Source organism: Rhinolophus hipposideros (genome assembly GCF_964194185.1).
Source record: "Rhinolophus hipposideros genome assembly, chromosome: 2".
Taxonomy (NCBI): domain Eukaryota; kingdom Metazoa; phylum Chordata; class Mammalia; order Chiroptera; family Rhinolophidae; genus Rhinolophus; species Rhinolophus hipposideros.
Genome location: NC_138048.1, coordinates 107,271,344 through 107,290,757, shown reverse-complemented (window position 1 = coordinate 107,290,757; position 19,414 = coordinate 107,271,344). Strand labels below are relative to the sequence as shown.

The window sequence follows — 19,414 nt, the reverse complement described above, 5'->3', positions numbered from 1 at the left end:
ACAATACATTACCAATATACCATGTTACTATGCTTGACAAAAGGGGCATTTTAGGGCCTCAAGGCGTAGGAACAAGATGGGAAATTCAAACTTTTTTATCCCATCTGTTGATATCTTTTCATGGATACTGCTCAGTTATATGGCTACACCACCGATTGAAGAAAACACACCTTCCCCCCAACCCTCACCCCGAAAGAGCATCTTCCACCCCTGTGAGGAATTTCAGGGTAGTCTGAACACAGGCGTGGATCCTATGTATAGGCAGATAACCAAATACTTGCATCAGACCTGCAGCAGTAGGTCCGCCGCGTCCAGGGCACAGGAGGGAGGGAGGTCCCACAGGGTGCGGCGAGCTGTGAGGGACTGAATATACACACAGACAATGGCCAGACCGTATATAAAATCAGAACTCTGATGTACAGCCTGCAGCCACCTGCCCAGGAAACAAAGCCATTATCTCTGTTAACCAGCCCAGGGAACCAGCCTGCTGTTAGTCAGCCAGGTAGGAATTCAGACCTCTGTCTCTAGTGCCCAGTTCAGGAAGCCAAATGATAATCCTGTAACAGTTGGCTCAAAATATCCAGGACTTGATGAGTAACTGACAGCTTCTCTAAGTTTTGTCCCCACTTCCGATTTAGGACCAACCAGAGAAAACTAAAAGTGCATCCTAACCACACAGGCCCCGCCCCCCTCTAGTTAGCCTGCCCACGGCTTTCTCAGGACCCAGCCTCCATCAGGGCTCACCCAGAGCTGTCCTCCCTTCTCCTCTCCTCTCCACAGTTGTTAGGAACAAACCCCAGTTCCACAGTAACACTGGAGGGGGAAACAGTGTGTGTGTGTGTGTGTGTGTGTGTGTGTGTGTCTAGGGTGCATGCGTGAGTGAGCGAGCAAGCCTGGGACAAGAAGTCTGTGTTGGTGGGACACGTGTGGCAGTGTCCAAATCCTGCTCCCTCTTCCTCCTCTCTGCTTAGCTGGACTATATTTCCCAGCCTGCCTTGCAGCTAAGTGTGGCTGTAGGCCTGAGATCTGCCCATAGATTGTGTAGGAAGTGATGTGCACTGCTCCCAGGCCTGCTCCTAGAAACTTCCCTCTACACTCTCTTCTCACCTGATGGTCTGATACAGAGGTCATTAGGTGGAAGCTCAAAGGCCCCCACAATGGTGGGGCCACTAGGTGGAAGGAGACAGGTGCTCCAAGTGCCAGTGAGGCCCAGAACCCACCTTAAGCTGCCATGATGTGAGTGAGGAACACACTAGGGGTGTGTTAAGCTGCAGAGATCTTAAGTTAGCAGTTAGCTAATTCTAACGAAAACACGGGCCATCCACCCAGCTCCATGCTCTGAGAGTTCACCTGCTGGGTTAATTGTGACTCCCCAGAAGATATGTCCTAGTTGTAATCCATACAGCATGTAAATGTGACGGTATTTGGAAGAAGTAGGGTCTTTGCAGATGTCATTAAGTTAGGGATCTTGAGATAAGAATATCCTGGTTTAGGGTGAGTTCTTTATCTAGATTGGTGTCTTTAAAAAAAGAAAGGGAGACTTGATCTAAGGAGACACAGAGAAAACTACGATGTGAGGACGCAGGCAGAGAGTGGAGTGGTGCAGCCACAAGTCAAGGGAGCCAAGGACTGCAGGTGACCAGCAGGATCTGGGAGAGAGGCCTGGGACACATCCTCCCTCAGAGCCTCACAGGGCACTGACCCCCATGGACACCTTGATTTCAGACTTCTGGCCTCCAGAACTGTGAGAGAACAAACTTCTGTCGTTTTTGTATTTTAAAGTCATCCTGTTTGTGGCACTTTGTTATGGCCACCCCCTGGAAACTCCTACACCAGAGCCCAGGCACCCCCCCCCCTGGACAGCTCAAATCCGGGTTTGGGGGTCAGTCCTGAGGTGGCACATGGAAGCTTCTGTTGAGGCTATGTATGTGCGTTTGTACACATCTATGTGAAACGTATTGAACATTTAGGGAAGGCTTTGAAAATACAGTCTACAGAACAAATATTAAGTACCACACTTTATTTTCACAACAGTGCTTATAATTTGAAGAGATTTAATTTTTCTCTTTAGCTCTGCTACTATCTGCACATTGACCTAACTCACAAAATGAGGGGGAAAAGCCAAATTTTAAAAAAGCAAGTAGAGGACACCTAAACTAAGGCCAGTGTTTTGTCTTTTCAGTTCTCTTCATTTTTAGCTTCATCACAAACGTTCTTTAAAACCAGAGTAACTTTACAAGACAAGTATCCCTACTTTTGCTTTCATTCAACAGTGTTGGAAGTTCTAGCCCAAGCAATTAGGTAAGATAAAGAAATAAACTGTACCAGAAAGGAAGAAGTAAAATTATTTCTATTCACAGATGATATGAACTTATATACGGAAAAGCAAACCATAAAGATTCCACAAAAACTGTTATAACTAATAAATGAATTCAACAAAGTGGCAAGATACAAAATCAAATTAATACCAGTTGCATTTCTGTAGGCTAACAATGAATAACCTGGACAGAAAATTAAGAAAACATTTACATTTGCAATAGCATCAAAAGGAATACAATACTTAGGCATTAACTTAATCAAGGAAGTGAAAGACTTGTACAGTGAAAACTGCAAAACGTCACTTAAAGAAATTTTAAAACATTGAAAAGACACCCTGTGTTTGTGATTGGAAGACTTAATATTATTAAGATGCAAATACTACCCAAGCAATCTACAGATTCAGTGCAATTCCTATCAAAATCCCAGCAACATTTTTTGGCAGAGATTAAAAAAACAACAACATTCAAATGGCATCTCAAGGGACCCTAAATAGACAAAACAATCCCGACAAAGAGGAACAAAGCGGAAGGACTCACACTTCCAGATTTTGAAACACTACAAAGCTAGTTATCAAAACAGTGTGGCACTGGCATATAGACAGACATATATATGGACCAATGGAATGAAACAGACAGCCCAGAAATAAACCCTCGCACATCCAGTCTAAGGATTCTCGAAAGGGTGCCAAGGCCCATAGGAAAGGACAGTTTTTGCAACAAATGGGGCTGGGAAAACTGAAGATCCACACACAAAAGAACGAAACTGAACTCTTATCTAACACCACATACAAAAATTGACTCAAAAAGATATCAAAGAACTAAACATAAGAGCTGGCAGGAAGAACTTCAGGAGTGAGGGCTGCTTTATGAACCTATCGATAAAGAATAAAAGAGGTCTTTGATGGAGGAAGCATGGTTGGCATTTTTGGACACCTGCTTTGGGACAGGTAGTTTGTAGAAAGGGTTTTACTTAACCTTCCTAAAATTCCTGTGATTCCCGTTATCGCTTAGTGTGAAGAAGAAAGTAAAATTAGCCATAATCCTCCCATCTGGAGATGACTACTAATACGAAGCTCTGTATTTTTTTAAAAAAATGCTTCTCCTTACTGAATTTCCCTTCAGGAGGCTTAACATAGCCATGGGAGCTAGTCGCAACCATGCAAATCATACAAATTAAAAATGATACATCCTCTAGGCCTGCTTCTCCTGGAGAGCTGGGAAACAGGATCGCAGCAGGTGGCATGACCAAATTCATCTGAAAGTGACCCACTGACGGACACCAAGCCAAATAATCAGAGTCTGAGTTGAAACCACAGCCCTAGGTAATCTCCATTATTCATTTGTTTAATGAGATATTATTTATTAAGCGGCTACTCTGTGCCAGCTGCCACGCAAGATTCTGGAAATACAAAAGAAGAATATAATACTGACCTTCTCCCTCTAAGGTATCCTAATCTGATGGGTGGGGGGAATCAAATTAACAAAGAATGATAGCAGTATTGAAGAATGCTGTAATTGGAGGCCATGGGGACCAAGGGCTGGAGCGCCACCTCTTCAGGTTGGTGGAAGTGACAGCTCTGAGCACATGTGGACTGCCCGGGAAAACTCTGGTGGCGATTGCAGCACAGCCAAGTTGAACACAGACAGCTTTGGGAAAGTCTCGCCCCGAAAGACAAGCCACTTCCTGTACCACTTCGCCTTACAATGAGTGCACATAAGATGAGCCACAAAGTCTGGCTGCCCTTCCATCTGTCTCCCACCTTTAGCAGGAGAATTGACAGAGAGCACGCCGTGCCTGTGTGAGCCGGTAAATTTTCTCCTTGAGGAATCTCCTCTTGTTGGCGGTCTCACTCTGCTCCTGAAGCAGCCAGGAGTAGTGTTCCTTCTCCTGCAGTATCTGCATCATGGCTTTCCCCAAGTGATCGCCATTCTCTTGGAGCACAAAATACTGAATTATGAATGGGATCTGGTTGGCGAGACGGTTGCTGGTTTCCTGGAAGAGGGAGTAAGAAGACGTAGCTGCAGGGATCTCAGCCCAAGGCCGGTGGCTGCAGAGAAACCTTGGGGTTCTGGAAGCATGCGTGGTCGTCTTGCTAAGTCCTGGTGGTCCCAGCGACCCAACTCGTGTTCAGTATCAAACCACGGGAAGGTGGTTTGGGCTGCCCAAGCTTTACTACCCAGACATTCCCTCTGGCACTAAGAACCTTCACGGTAGGCTAGCAAACCCATAGCACATTCTGGGCACCCCAGCCTGCCCAGGAGCTCCTCCTCCGGGAGGAGGAATTCCTCCCTGTCGAGACTTTCTGGCCCTATGATCCCCTGGTTCCCTTCTGGGAACACATTGAGACCTGCTTTAGTGCTGGTCTCATATTTTCCTCATACGCATGCCCAGTTTGCTTGGCAGCTGGACTCCACATCTGGGTAACTCTACTTTCTCTTCCGATTAAGAAAAGACTTCAGGAGTTGGACTTCTTTGTTGCTTTTTAAAGTTATCTTCCTTTCTGTGGGCCCTAGTACTTTAGCCCATGGGTGGGGAGTTAGAAACCACGAAGTTGATTGGGTCACAAAATCTAGGAAAAGGAATTTCCTTCCTGTTTTTGTGAAGCTGGTGAGTTTCAGATGTTTTAAGAGCTGAGTGCCTTCTGAACATCAAGCAAAGCTAAATGACGATCAGTGAGATTAGTGTTTGTATTTTTGCTGTATTCTGATAACAGTAATTTTGTACTTCATGCATCGCATAAAATATAAAGTACTTTGAAGAATCTGATTTGGGGCAAATGAATTAAAAGTGTCTCAATAGGGTTACCGTAAAATTATAAGTGAGATAATACATGAGTACTTCATCAGAGCAGAAAGGGTTTAATACATACAGTGGTCCCTCCCTTCTTCACTCAGCTAAGCAACCCTCAATCAGGACATCCTACCCTCTGCCCAGTACATGCCATAGAGGGCTGACCTGGGCACCCACACTCACCAAGAAGTATGCATTCAGGTGTACCCCGATTTCAGTGATGGAGGATATCGAAGACTCATCATTTGAAGAAGACGATTTCAACAGAGGATTCTGTAAAGGCTTTTCGAGCGAGTTAAAGACCTCGTTTCGGACTTTTCTCAGAACCGAGCTGTAAATCTGGTCTTGACAATAAACCAGCTGCTCCATCCTGAACTGAAGGCGGATCAGATTTTCTGCTGTTTGCATTTGTTTCCCTTTTATGTCTTCAATCTTGTTCTGGTTGGATAAGAAAAAGAAACACATCATTGCTTTTCCCCCTCTTACTGCTTAAGTAACTCAGGAAGTACTATCAATATGTTGAACACAGCATGAAAAATAATTTAAGGTCAAAGAAGTCCCGAGACTTTAAGTAGTGATTTCCACAAGGTCCCCACTTGACCCTTGCTTGCTGTCCTCACCAGTCCCATGTCGTTACTGTACTCCTGGCTCATGCCGGTCCCATCGTGTCGCCCATCATTCTTCCTCTCTGCCCTGACCTCCATTTTCTCCCACGTCACCATCTTTCTGCTTCCTCAACTGTGGCTTAGTTTCCATTTTTACATCCATCCCTCTTGTCTCTCTAGTGGAAACCCACACTTTCAAGAACAACTCAAATGCCAGTGTGCCAATGAACGCAGTGGGATAACAGCTTCATATTTGTTTCCCAGAAATCCTGTGACACCCACACTGTCCAAGGCATTTCGGGAAAGGAATGGATGACCTAGTGGAGAAAAGTCACTTCTTGGCTTTTGAGTTTCAAACAGATTTTCGTACATGGAAGGCAGAGACCGTGGTTTTAGAGAATGTGAGCGAGTGTCTGTGAGTTTCACAGGGGCTGATGTTTCTTCCTTTTTGGAGCGTATGTGTCAAACCCACTCACAGGTTTGGGACCTGAGAGAAGAAATGGCTGGTGCATCACTTCCAAGAAGAGTGACATAGGCAGGTGACAAGCCCCCTGCCTGTGACGAAGCTCAGAAGGAGCAAGTACAGTGGTGGAGGGGAGTGGCCTCAGAGAGCTCCAGGAGCCCCAGTGTGGCACAGGATGCTATGGTGAGACTTCTTAGCTAGCAGAGCATGGCACCGAGGGGTGGAGGACTTGGTGGGTGCTGGAGTTTCCTTGGCCCCAGGGCAGCCTGTGTTTGCAGTGGAGTGCTTCTGTGCCCTGGCACAGCTGGCAAGAGCTTAGGAGAACCAGCCGGGTCGTCGGGAGCATGGGGGACCCAGAGGGCCAACCGCTGAGGCTCAGGAAGTTGCCACCCTGGAGGTGATCAAGGACCAGGCATGTTACCCATCCTGTGGTGGAGTACCCCAGGACTCAGACGCAGTCCCTGGGAAAGGTGGAGAACTCAGAAGTGAGAGTTATTAGGTTGGTGCAAAAGTAATTGCGGCTTTTGCAATTACTTTTGCACCAACCTAATATTTTCACCAACTGGCAAAAGAGGTGAAAGGAGAAATTAAGTTACATTATGGGAAAAGTGACAGACATTCTTTTCTTTGCTCACCTGAGTGAGATTGTGGAATGAGATTCTGACTCACAGCACAGGAATGGGCAGAGGAAGATTTTCATCTAGAACCCAGGTGGGAGCTGGACACCCCTCTCTTCCCTTTACTGAGTGAGGGGTTTAGGGGGCGTTGCTAAGTTGTTGAGTAGAAAACCACACAGCTGTGGCAATATTTTTAAGTCAGACTTATAAAGATTTTGGACGAACACTAGCAGACAATGCTGTCCTTTGTGCTAGAAAAAGATCCAAAATACCAACCAGTGACTAGAGGCAATCACATGTTCAGACACGTCATGCCAAGCTGTAGAAGATTATGGTGGAGAGAGAACAAGGTCACGTCCTGTTTCACTTTTCCCAGGGAGTGCCCACTACCTCCTGAGCAGAAGCAAAACGGCAATGTTGCTGGAGTCGCCAGCCCAGCACATCGGCAAATATAACCCTGGCCTCAGTATTTCCAAACAACACTACATATCCAACTCTTTTCAAAGGTTAGACTCGCATGAATCAGCCAGTAGAACAGGTGACCAGCAGTAAACTGTGGGCACTTACCTGGGCTATTTGATTAAGGTTGGCAAACTCGTCAAAATGTTTTTTGGCTGTGTCAACGAAATTTTGCCGGACAATTTCTGACCAAAGGAAAGACAAAACATCGGTAAAACGCAAGCAGTAAGAAAATGAGTTGAAGACACAGAGAGGAGAAATCATGACACATGACCCTATTCTAAGGCTGAGTTCCCCAGATTTACAGACTACGAGAGAAGGAAGGGGTGCACATGGTCCCAGGGAGACACAAAATTCACTGTCACCACCCACCCTGAGCAGGTCCCATCCATTCCCTGTCCTCTCGTGGAACATATGTTCTCCCGGGGTTAGCACCTGACTATTCCTCACACAACTGCATGGAAGGGTAGGTCTCGCCCTCCCCCCATTCCCCAAAATGGTCAAAGAAGATCTGCAGGCTGGGTGTGATCATTCCATCCCTGTCTCTCTCTGCAAGGCATGGAGACCCGTGGAAGGTACTGGGGGATCGTTTAAAAGGCCCTCGTAGGACAGCCTCACCGACAGCCTTCTGGAGCATGTGGAGTGCGGGGTCTACCAGTTGTTCCATGTACTGCTGCACGATGGTCTCAAACGTCTTGTAGTTAACAAACCCCACCAGTTCTTTGCCGCGATACTGCTTTTCATATTTTGAGACTTGTTCGTGAATAACTTTTTTAACTGAAACATAAAACACACCACCATGGCAAATTCTGACACTTCCACAGACATTTTTTGTGTGTGTTGCTTACCCACTGTACCTGAAGGCAATGTTTCTACGTGGAGTTTTTTTCACAATGAAAAGAAAAAAACAAAACAAAACAAAAAAACGAACATGGTCTGACAATGACTTTCAAGAAACAAAAATCTAAGTCGATAAAAATGTTTTTCAATTGAGTCGTCACCCTGAGGGAGAAGTTTAGTGTTTACAGTTGGTAGAAAAGAATCTGATTAGTTCCATGAAAATAGAAAGTTACATTCTTGTAGCGTTTACAGGTCTCTCAAACATACAGTCAGACTACAGTTGGAGGAATGCTACCACGGAAGTGAATAGTGCTGTTTTTTTCATGTGCCCAAATAAACACACACACACACACACACACCCTACTGGCATCTGGACGGGAGCTAAATGGAAGGGCAGAGCAAGGAGGTTTTATCAAAGCCTTGGCCTCTGTGGTCTTGGATTAGGGGAGAAGAGAAGGGGGAAATGGGGTAAGTGGAATTGTCTGGCCTCAAAACAAAGACGTGAGAATGTGGAATTGCTCTGCTGAGGAGGTGAGAATAACACTGAACGATGATGGTGATGGAAAGCAGTCGTGGATGACAAGGGTCCCAGGGTGTCTGGTGTGGGCATGTTAGCTCTTCACACACTTTTGATGTGTCAGAACGAGCTTCTGGTCTTGGTATACAAGACACTGCTTTTAGGGGCAGCCCTCCCGTGACTTACCTTGTTGGGTATTGTCTGAAAGTATGAGTATCCAGTTTTTAAACTCCTCTCTGAGTTTGTTGTAAAGGCGGGTATCTTTCTCCTTTACTATTTCTTCTCCTTGTATTAACTTTTCAATGTCCCGATTAAACACTTTAACTTTCTGAAAATGAGATGAAGTCATCAATCTGTGCTGTAATCACATGAAAGAGCCAAGACCTGGGGGAGCAGCGTGTGGTGTTGGGGGATGGGGGCTTCAAGGAGGTCAGATCACCCACCCGACGAGCTCCTCTCCCGGGTGAGACCATGGAGGGCAGAACAGGGCTCCCGGCAGAGCACAGGTTGGGGGAGCACAGAAGGCCACCTCGGATGGGCTGGGCCAGCAGGAAGGATATGGCCAACTAAAGGGGTCTGGTGTCAGAGAGGCCAGTTTCTGTGTCTGAGTGTCACATGGAGTCCCCGCTAATGCTCACCTCAATCAGAAAGAACATCTTATCGGTATCAGTGGTGGGGACGTTTTCCCCACACTGGCGCAGCGCCTCGGTCGCACTCTGGTGGCTCTCCCTGATTTGATTTTCTAACAACGGGAGTGATTTCTGAACAAAATGATAGCAAACAATGAAACTCTACAGCTTGCAATTAGGTGACAGATGACTTGGGTAGGGAGGCAGAATCCCACCTGAAAGCATTTGAGATGCACAATTTCTATTATTGCGTGAGCTTGTTGAGATGAAGGCTTGTTGAGGAGCCCAAAGAGGGCACGACAGGCAATGGGAAGGCTGCAGCTTGAATGTCTGGTGCAGAATTCTGTTATGCAGGTGGCGTGTGGAGGAATCAGGTGGTGGCCTGTTTGCTTTTGTTTGCTCTGGCTCCGTGCTTTGCATTTTGAGAGTAAGTACACTTGAATATGATGTAAGCTTTCTTTAGTAACATGTTTCGTTGGTGACAACGTGAGGGTTATAAACTGATACATGGTGCTTCGGTAGAGGATATGTCTTGGGTGTTGGTGTCAGGCTGGGTAGAGTCGTAACCAACTAAGGGTGCTGACGACAGGGATGAGGATGAGGAGAAGGATGGTACCGGGGAGGGTTGTCTTGGGGCCACGCATCGTTGCTAGCCCTCCGCATCTCAGTGAAGCCCCACATTGCAGCAAAGCACATGGCTTTGTTGCTTCCTTTATACAAGGGAGGAACCTAGGGCTCAGAGAGGCAAATTGATGTCATCGCTGAGGTAGTGACAGAGTTCCAATGTGTACACGGCTCACCACCTCCAAAGCCCACACAGGTGAACACTGCAAGTAAAGACACCTGTGTGAGCAGTGGCCCCAATTTCTGCTTCGGTGCACAAGGTCACTGCAGCCAGCCGAGCTGAGCTCATTGGCATTTAGAGGCAGCTTGCCAAGGCTACAGAAAATGATGACCAAGAAGTTAAGGTCTCACAGGCTTTTTTGTTGTTGTTGTTTTTTGGATAGTTTGTATCTATACGCAGAAAGGTACTAAATTTTTTTTTGATATTTCATAACTGAGTCTATACTTATCATAACTGAGTCTTGATATACATTTAAAAAATTAATGAAAAATAGTACAGATTTTAATTCGAATTTTAATGTAAAATATTTAAATGTTGAGAAATATGTTATCAAAAAAGTTATCTAAAGGCAACATCTTTTTGCAAAACAAGATGTTGTTCTCAGTTAGACAGGGTTATCTCTTTCGGAGCCCTCTTCTGCAGAATGAGGATATGCCACGATAATCAGTGCTTCTCAAAGGGTGTTCCCTGGATCACCTGGGAACTTAAAAGTGCAAATTCATGGGCCTGCACTAGACCTATTGACTCAGAAACTCTGGGCTGAGGTCCAGAAATATGAGTTTTAACAAAATTACCAGGTGATTCTTGTGTGTATCACAGTTTCAGAACCACTGCCTCCTTGCAACCGAGTATTATTTGAGTATGTGTTTCCTGGCTCAAAAGAGTATCATTGCTTTCATCTGGCAAGTAGTTTAGCAGGGACTGGAACCCAGACCCTGGGATCATCCCTGCGGTAAAGGGTTAACCCTTCAGTCTTGCTGTGTAATTCAACCTCATGTACAAAGGTTCAGACAAGCCCTACAAATATTCTATTTTGCCATAAATACTAAACCACCCATCTTTAATGACATCACAAGACGTTTGTCAGCAGTTGCCCATTTTTGAGAATCAGTGAAAACTGAATGTGCGTTTCTTACAAGTGTGAGGCTGGGAAAATGTTTTTTATACTGTGAAGTGTTAACAATCCATTGAAAAAGAGAAAAGTTTGCGAACTTGGTGTTCATGCCTCTTTACACTGCTAAACCCGTATAATAGTTTCCCTCTTCCCTTTTTGCTTCCCCCAAATTGACTGCTCCAACTTTTCATTTCAACATTGGGCAGCTGTTCCTTTCCTGTTTCAGATGCTCTCCTATGAGCCTCTGACCATGAGAAATTTGGTTTTCAGGGTAAACTTGTTTGTTTGCTTGTTTGGGTCATTCAGTGGGGTGTCTCAGCCAACTGAAGACTGAGAGAGGGACTTGGGCAGGCTACAATTTGTATAACTTGCAACCCAGCCCTCGACTCACGTTGATATGTAAGATGAGCTCGGAGGTGAGTCTTTCTGCCAGACGGGGCACCGAGGCCTTCCCTTCCTCCAGGAGGGCTCTGAAATAAGACAGCACACATGAATTCAGGATGAGCCCATATGGTCATTTTCCCAGCACTGGCTTTGGAAGTGGGAGGATGAGCTCGGCTCCCTGAAGTGACACATGCCTTCAGAGAACCCTGGTAGTACATGAGAAAGGCAGTTGCTAATTATGAGATGAGCCTATCTCTAGGTAAGCATGGCGCTTCTAGGTAGGTTACATGCATTTTCTCTCTTTATCATCCCCAAAAAACTCATAAAGTAAGTTTATCTACAGAAAAACAAAACAAACCTAATTTCATAGAGGCTTATTGACTTGTCCAAACTAGTATTTTATTTCTTGTAAGAAATATTTATCCCTGAACAGCCAAATCAATCCTGAGAAAGAAGAACAAAGCTGGAGGCATTACATGTCCTGATTTCAAAATATATTGCAAAGCTACAGTTTCTTATTACAAAACAGCATAGTGCTAGTATAAGGATGGACACGTACAGAATAGAGAGCCCAGAAATAAATCCATGCAGATACCGTCAACCCATTTCAATAACAGTGCCAAGAATACACAATGGAGAAAAGATAATCTCTTCAACCAGTGATGTTACAAGAACTGTATCTCCCCAAGCAGAATAAAATTGGATCCTTAGCTCGTACCACACACAAAAGTCAACTGACAATTGATTGAAGGCTTAAACCTAAGTAAGTCCTGAAACTGTAAAACTCCTAGAAAACAAAACACAGGGGACAGTCTTCATGATACTGGTCTCAAATAATTTCATGAATATGACACCAAAAATACAGACAAGAAAAGAAAAAGAGAATAAAGTGGGATTGAATCAAACTGAAAAGCTCCCGCATAGCAAAGGAAATAACCAACAGAGGAAAAAGCAACCTGCAGAATGAGAGAAAATATTTTCAAGGGCTTGTATCTCATAAGGGATTCATTTTCAAACCATAGAAGGAACTCCTACAACTCAATAGCAAAAAAACAACAAACAAACAAACAAACAAAAAACCCCAAGCTAATAACCTTATGAAAAATGGTCTAAAGACTTGAATAGAGATTTCTTCAAAGAAGACATCCCAACGGCCAACAGGTGTATAGAAAGATGGTCAGTGTCACTAGCCATCAGGGAAACACAAATCAAAACCACAATGGTATATCACGTCACATCTGCTAGGAGGGATATTATGTATTTAAAAAAGACAAATGTTGGTGAGGATGTGGAGAAATTGGAACACTTGTGCACTGTTGGTGGGAATGCAAAATGGTACAGTCGCTATGGAAAGCAGAATGGAGGTTCCTCAAAAAATTAAACACAGAACTACTGTAAGATCCAGCAGCCCCACTTCTGGGTGTCTATCCAAAGCGGTTGAAATCAGGCTCTCAAAGAGATACTAGCATTCCTACATTGATTGCTGCATTATTCACGAGAGCCAAGATATGGAAACAACCTACGTGGTCATGAACGGATGAATGGATAAAGAAGAGGTAGCATATACCTGCTGCTAAAATTTCAGGAAAAAACTGAAGTAAAACCAATGAATCACTGAAGTGTAGTAATCGGTAAAAGCTTCCTGTGCGCACAGCCAAAAGAGTGATTGCACACCGGGAACTCTCAAACCGAAACATGGAATGAGGCTCAGGGCAGCTTATATAGTGAGAAAGCAGTGACTATTCTTCACCGTGATGGGTTATAATATTAGAATTTTCTTAAATATAAGGAAATTGACTAGTGTTTACATCATACCAGTTTTAGGGAACAATTTAAGTATCACTTGTGATTTTCAGAAGCATATGCAGGAGGGGGCACTCACTTCTGTTGCAAAATAAACTCCATGAAACTTTGCCTCTGTGACTAAACTGGTTTTGTCTGCTCAGGGAATTTTCAAGTCTGGTCTCCATCTGTGTTTGATTTTAACAGTGCAGTGGAATATGAGTCAGCCTTAAAAAGAAGGAAATTCTGTAATATGTGAGCACATGAACGAACCTTGAGAATATTATGCTAACCGGGGAAGCCAGTCACAGGAGGACACATGCTGCATGATTCCACTTAGTCAGCTATTCCTAAAATAGTCCAACACACCATCTGAGGGTGGGATGGTGGTTGCCAAGGTTGGAGGCAGAGGGAAAGGGGAGATGCTAATCAATGGACTTGGAGTTCCAGTTACGCGAGAAGAGTGAAGTTCCGGAGAACTGCTGGACAACACCAAGCCTCGAGTTAACAGAACGGGGCTGTGTCCTTAGAACTCTGTTAAGGGGGTAGGCCTCAGAGTAAGTGTTCTTACCACAATAAAATTATAGTTAAAAATATGTTTACATGGAGCTTACTAAGTGCCAGGCACTATTCTAAGGTCTTCACAAATAGTAACCTATTTAATCATGGAACAACCGACTTTAGAGAGAGAAAGGCAAAGCACAGAGAGGTTAAGTAGCTCACCCAGGGCCACACCGCAAGCAGTCTGGCTGCAGATGGTTTGTTGTCAACATAGATTCAGGAAAGACCCCCATTCCCCATAGGATCGTTTTTTCTAGTGCTGCTTGGAGCGCCTCTGTGCAAGGGCTGAGTTCCAGCACATGCACACTCGAGGATTTCACCCTGGAGGCTCAGCAACAAAGCACTGCAACACATGTTCTCATCCCAGACTTAACTTTGCCCAAAGCCTTGAGCCATGGCTTTCAAAATATGGTCCCTGGACGAGCAATAGCAATCTCCACCGGAAACTTGACAGAAATGCAAATTCTTGGGCCCCACCCCAGACCTTGGGAACTCTGGGACAGGGCACCAGCTGGATTCTAATGAATCTTTATGCTGCTAGCCCAGGGTTGAGAACCGTGGGTGTGATTATTATGTAATCTTCCCTCTGCTCAGTGAGCAGATTCCCCCTCCCCTGTGACCCCCAACGCTCTTGAAAATGACCTGTTTCTTCCATTCAGAGCAGGAGCAGAGAGGAAGAAAGAAGGAACCGGGTGGTATTTCTGGAGTGTACCAGAACCTCTGCATGTGTTAAATTATTTAATCCAAAACACAACCCTATGAAGCAGTAGCAACACTCCCTGAGCACATGAGAAAGCGAAAGCTCAGACAGGCTGAGCCCTTTCCCAAGGGCACACAGCCAACCTGGTCTGCCCAAATTCTGGTTTCCACCGCATGTCTCTTTAAAGCAGGGGTGACTTATGGGTCTCACTGCACTGCTCCCGCATCACTCAGGACTAGCAAGTTCCTGGATTAAACGAAAGGGCAAAGTGCCCGATTCAATGGGAGAAAAATCGCAATGTCTTGCAAACTGCCACCTCCACAGAATAATTTATATGTAATAAAACCAGTCAGTTTGCAGGCTCTAAAGAGGTGGTGAGTGCCCTAAAGCAGGTTGTCATGTTGACCATTCCACGTGTGACGGTCAACATAGGTTTCTGGAACTTGGGAGGCCTGTTTCTAGTCTTGTTTCCTTTCACCATTGATCTGACCTCATTATCCTTACCTATAAAAATGGGGAGACCCTTACCTGCCGTATGTATATCTTAAGATTTTGTGGGACTCTAATGAGAAAGCAGGGGAAAACGTTTTGGGAAACCAAAATGCTCTACACTCCATGAAATGCCATATTACAGTTTTTAATCAGCAGTGTCATCAGAGTCCACGAAAAAACGGCTTGTTTAAATAATCCAATAAATTTAACAGTAAAGCAGACAAGGATAGTTTATGCTACGTTGTGTAATATAATTTTTATATGCAATTTGGTTATCATCTTGGCCAATCCTGGTAGGTGGGGCTGGCTTCCGTGGAGGCCAGTTCTAGGGATGACTTCTAGCATCTCACCTGAAATATGGATGTGTTTGAAAGAACATCATTTCTTTCTTGGTCGCCTCTGCCAAGCTCTGCTTGTTTGTGATGTCCTGCTGGCCCCGGCATTTCACAATCATGTAGCCCTTCTTGAGACGGTATGTGAGGTTCTGGACCACGTTCACGACAACTTTTTCAGCGCCCTTGTCCACTAGGTCTGGTTTGGTCAGGATCCCTGTGAGATAATTAAAGAAAGACAGTGGAGAGACTTCCGGTCAAGATGGCGGAGCAGGCAAATGCTGTGCTCCCTCCTCTTAGGACCACATCAATTACAACCAAACTACAGAACAAGCATCATTGAGACTCGCCTGAAGTCTAGCTGAACAAAAGCCTTCTAACAAAAAACATACAGAAGAAGCTACCCTGAGACTGCAAAGAAACCAAATATTAAAAACAAAAAAAAATAGAAGGGCAATGGAAAGGTCAGTTCTCTCCTCAAATATATTTGAACACTGGTAGGCTCCAGGATTCTTTTTTGGCTAGAACCAGCGAAGTCTTCCGCAGCCTGATTGTCCAGTGCCTGACATCATTCATTCACTCCATTGTTACCCCTCTTATTTGCTCACCCACTCACTCAGTTCACTAAGTGCCTTGCATAATTTACCTGACAATTGTTTTGTGGGAGCCTGCTGTCTGCCAGACACTAGGGCGGCAGGCGTCATCACGGCTGGCAGACTCCATCACCACGTTTCTAAGAAGCTTTCCTGGCACTGAGGCAGTTTTATTACCAAAAGTTTTTACTTAGGAGCATACTCACTAAAAGGCTGGTGTGAGCACAGATCTTCATGTTACTAACAGAGCTAAGAGGTCCCCAAATCTACTTTTGTACCTTCCACTGGTAAAGGAAAGGACCCTCCACTAAGAGGAGAGAAAGCTCTTCCCCGGAACCAGTAATTATTCATGAAAGCCTAGATCACTGTACTTTATTCTGAGAAAAGTAGTAAGATAATAAAAATTGAGACTTGCTGTTAGAATTGTGGTAAATCCTTCAGTTTCCTGTATCAAAAATTGTGGTAATATATACTCATGTGTAGAAGAGAATAACTCAATTAATGAAAATATGATCTTCCCCCTTCACTTCACCCTCCGTTACCCTGTTTTTAAAACTATTCATTTTTTGGGGGGTGGCCGGATGGCTCAGTTGGTTAGAGCGCAAGCTCTCAACAACAAGATTTCTGTTCAATTCTCTCATGGGATGGTGGGCTGTGCCCCCTGCAACTAAAGACTGAAAACGGCAACTGGACTTGGAGCTGAGCTGCGCCCTCCACAACTAGATTGAAGGACAACGACTTGGAGCTGATGGGCCCTGGAGAAACACACTGTTCCCCAACATTCCCCAATAAAATCTTTTTAAAAAATCAATTTTTAAAAAATTGTGGTAAAATATACATAAGATAAAATTTACCATTGTAGCTATTTTTCATTACAGTTCAGTGGCATTATGTATATTCTCATTGTTGTGTCACCATCACCACCGTCCATCTCCAGGATTTTTTTCACCTTGCTAAACTGAAACACTATGCCCATTCATTAACTCTGTTCCCCTGTCTCCATCCCGGGCAACCACCACTCTGCTGTCTGTCTCTGTGAATTTGATTATTCTAGAAATCTCACACGAGTGGGGTCACAGCATTTGTCCTTCTCTGACTGGCTTATTTCACTCAGCAGAATGCCCTCCAGAGGCGTCCGTGTCGTAGAATGTGTTAGAAAGTCCTGTCTTTCTAAGGCTGAATAATACTCCATTGTATAGATAGATCACATTTTGCTTATCCATTCATCTCTTGATAGACACTTGGTTTGTTTCCACCTTGGCTATTGTGAATGCTGCTACGACCGTGGGAGTGACTCCGTTTCCTTGTTAAACCTGGCACACTTTTCTCTGTTTCCATACTTGACTCAGAATGAATACCGTAAAAAATTTGCACTGGTGCTATAATGTTCTGGATTATACTGAGGACTGATTATATACACTCTGTGGCTATAGTACTTGGCTGTATTCATAATAAGAATGGCTAATATTTAGTGGGAACATTTGGTTATTTGAATCTAGGGCTAATGAGAGGACCAGGAAACTGAATGTTAATAAGAAGTGTTCCTAAATTTCTGTAGAGATGTTAATGTCCAAATAGATCCATGTACCAGGCAGATGATATTACCTATTTTGGTCACCACTAAGCTGTCCCCGATGACTTATGGCTGTGAGAAGAGAAAACATTTGGGCTTACGATGACAAGCAATACAAAGCCTGAATTCTCTCCATAGCTCACTGTGTTGTGATGCCTGCAGAAGTCAGTATTACCAGTCACACACGTAGTGTGGTGTACAGTAAAACCTTATACTTGAAGTGTATTCCCAATATTGATTTCTATCCCTACTGGACTACCAGGCATTTGGGAAGAAATGGAAAGGACAATTTTATACTGGGTATCCACTTAGTCGAAAGAAATGCCTTCCGGGCGGATGGGTGGCTCAGCTGGTTAGAGCACAAGCTCTGGGCAACGGGGCTGCTGGTTCGATTCCCACATGGACCAGAGAGCTGCACCCTTTGCAACTAGAATGAAGTCAATGAGCTGCCGCTCAGCTCTTGGGTGGCCAGATGGCTCAGTTGGTTGGAGCGCAGGCTCTCAACCACAAGGTTGCCAGAGTCCAAGGGATGGTGGGCTCCGCCCTCTGCAACTAAGATTGAACTCGGCACCTTGAGCTGAGCTGCCACTGAGCTCCCGGAGGCTCAGTTGGTTGGAGCACAGGCTCTCAACCACAAGGTTGGTGGCTCGACTCCCGCAAGGGATGGTGGGCTGTGCCCCCTGCAACTAACAATAGCAACTGGACCTGGAGCTGAGCTGCGCCCTCCACAACTAAGACTGAAAGGACAACCACTTGACTTGGAAAAGTCCCAGAAGTACACACTGTTCCCCAACAAAGTCCTGTTCCCATTCCCCAATAAAAATTAAAATAAATAAAAAATAAATAAATAAAAGAAATGACTTCCAAGTTTTCAGGAAGGTAAACTCTATGGGTAGGTGGAATGACTGGTGAAGTGATAATAAACAACGTTAAAAACAGAGCAGCTATCATTGCTGAGTATACACTATGTGCACACAATATTTCTTCCTGTAATCCTCCCAACAACCCTGGCAGATAGGTGCTACTGTTAGTACAGTTTTACAAATGAGGAGACTGAGCCTAGGAGAGGTTTAACATATTGCCCAAGGATATGGAGCCAGTTAAGTGGTAAAACAACGATTCAAACCTAGGCCACCTGTGCTCTTAAACCAAGTCTCCTATAATGTCTTCCAGGGTGACATTTTCTTAAAAAGAAATTTAAGACATCCCAGTTCCCCTGAAGAGTTCTGATTGAATATCAATTATCCTGCAGACACTCACGCACCAGTGCTGGCCTGGTAGTGTGGTAAATGAGGTCTTTGGAAGCTTTCTTCCTGCCCCCAGGGAATGGCAGAACTGTTGGGCCACTTTCTCCTTTCTGGACCATTGCGGGGAGCAAACAAGGCAGGTCTCGTCCCCCATCCAGAATTGTTCATGGATGCAAATGACAGACAAAAGGAAGGGGGGTGAGGAACCAAACCCTGGGGACACGTGGAACCCTGACTGTGAGTGGAGATGACTCACGCATCTGTGGTGTGTGAATGCACCCAGTCCCTGCAGCTTCTGCAGGGACAGCACTTGGGTTTCGTGCAGGATGCGGGCGTCCCTCATAGTGGCCCTAATTCCAGGAGGATCTCCCCCTCCCTTCCCGTCCTCTGGAAGCTTGGCTCCCTCTTCTTACCTATGGTCCTGTCTCCGTCGGGGTCCACCTCCTGGGCCATGCTGAGTGCCTCTGTGGTGGCGATGTCCACGTTGCAGGGCACCACCACCAAGTTGATCGTCTGTTGCCTCTGGATGTATTTCCTGATGAGTTCCTTGATCTGATTGATGTCAAAAATCACACAAAGGAGGAGTACATCTCTGGTCATCCAACAAACAACACAGCGAGACAGGTGTCATTATGGAAACCAGTGTCATCCCAGAGCTGACATCACACTTCTGGCCTGTGGCATGACCTGTCCCCTTCCTCTGGAATGCCTGTCCCACCTGCCCTCATTGAGCGATCTGTTGATTTCCTACTTATCCCTCAGTGCCCATCAC

At 45.0% G+C, this 19,414-nt stretch overlaps 1 protein-coding gene across 2 annotated transcripts in view; it reads right to left on the bottom strand.

Annotated features, from left to right (window-relative positions):
* Positions 1-1,994: 1,994 nt before the first annotated feature.
* MX2 (MX dynamin like GTPase 2) overlaps positions 1,995-19,414 on the bottom strand; it is a 34,511-nt gene continuing 17,091 nt past the window's right edge. The window contains exons 6-14 of one of the 2 annotated variants that reach the window (XM_081062671.1): positions 19,056-19,194; positions 15,248-15,446; positions 11,370-11,448; positions 9,249-9,371; positions 8,797-8,938; positions 7,872-8,030; positions 7,362-7,438; positions 5,293-5,547; positions 1,995-4,311 (exon numbers count right to left, since the gene is read on the bottom strand). In XM_081062671.1, the coding sequence (XP_080918797.1) occupies positions 4,081-4,311; positions 5,293-5,547; positions 7,362-7,438; positions 7,872-8,030; positions 8,797-8,938; positions 9,249-9,371; positions 11,370-11,448; positions 15,248-15,446; positions 19,056-19,194 (1,404 nt within the window). In that variant the 3' untranslated portion in view covers positions 1,995-4,080. The remainder of the gene's footprint in view (positions 4,312-5,292; positions 5,548-7,361; positions 7,439-7,871; positions 8,031-8,796; positions 8,939-9,248; positions 9,372-11,369; positions 11,449-15,247; positions 15,447-19,055; positions 19,195-19,414) is intronic. The other variant, XM_081062672.1, reaches the window with a different exon arrangement.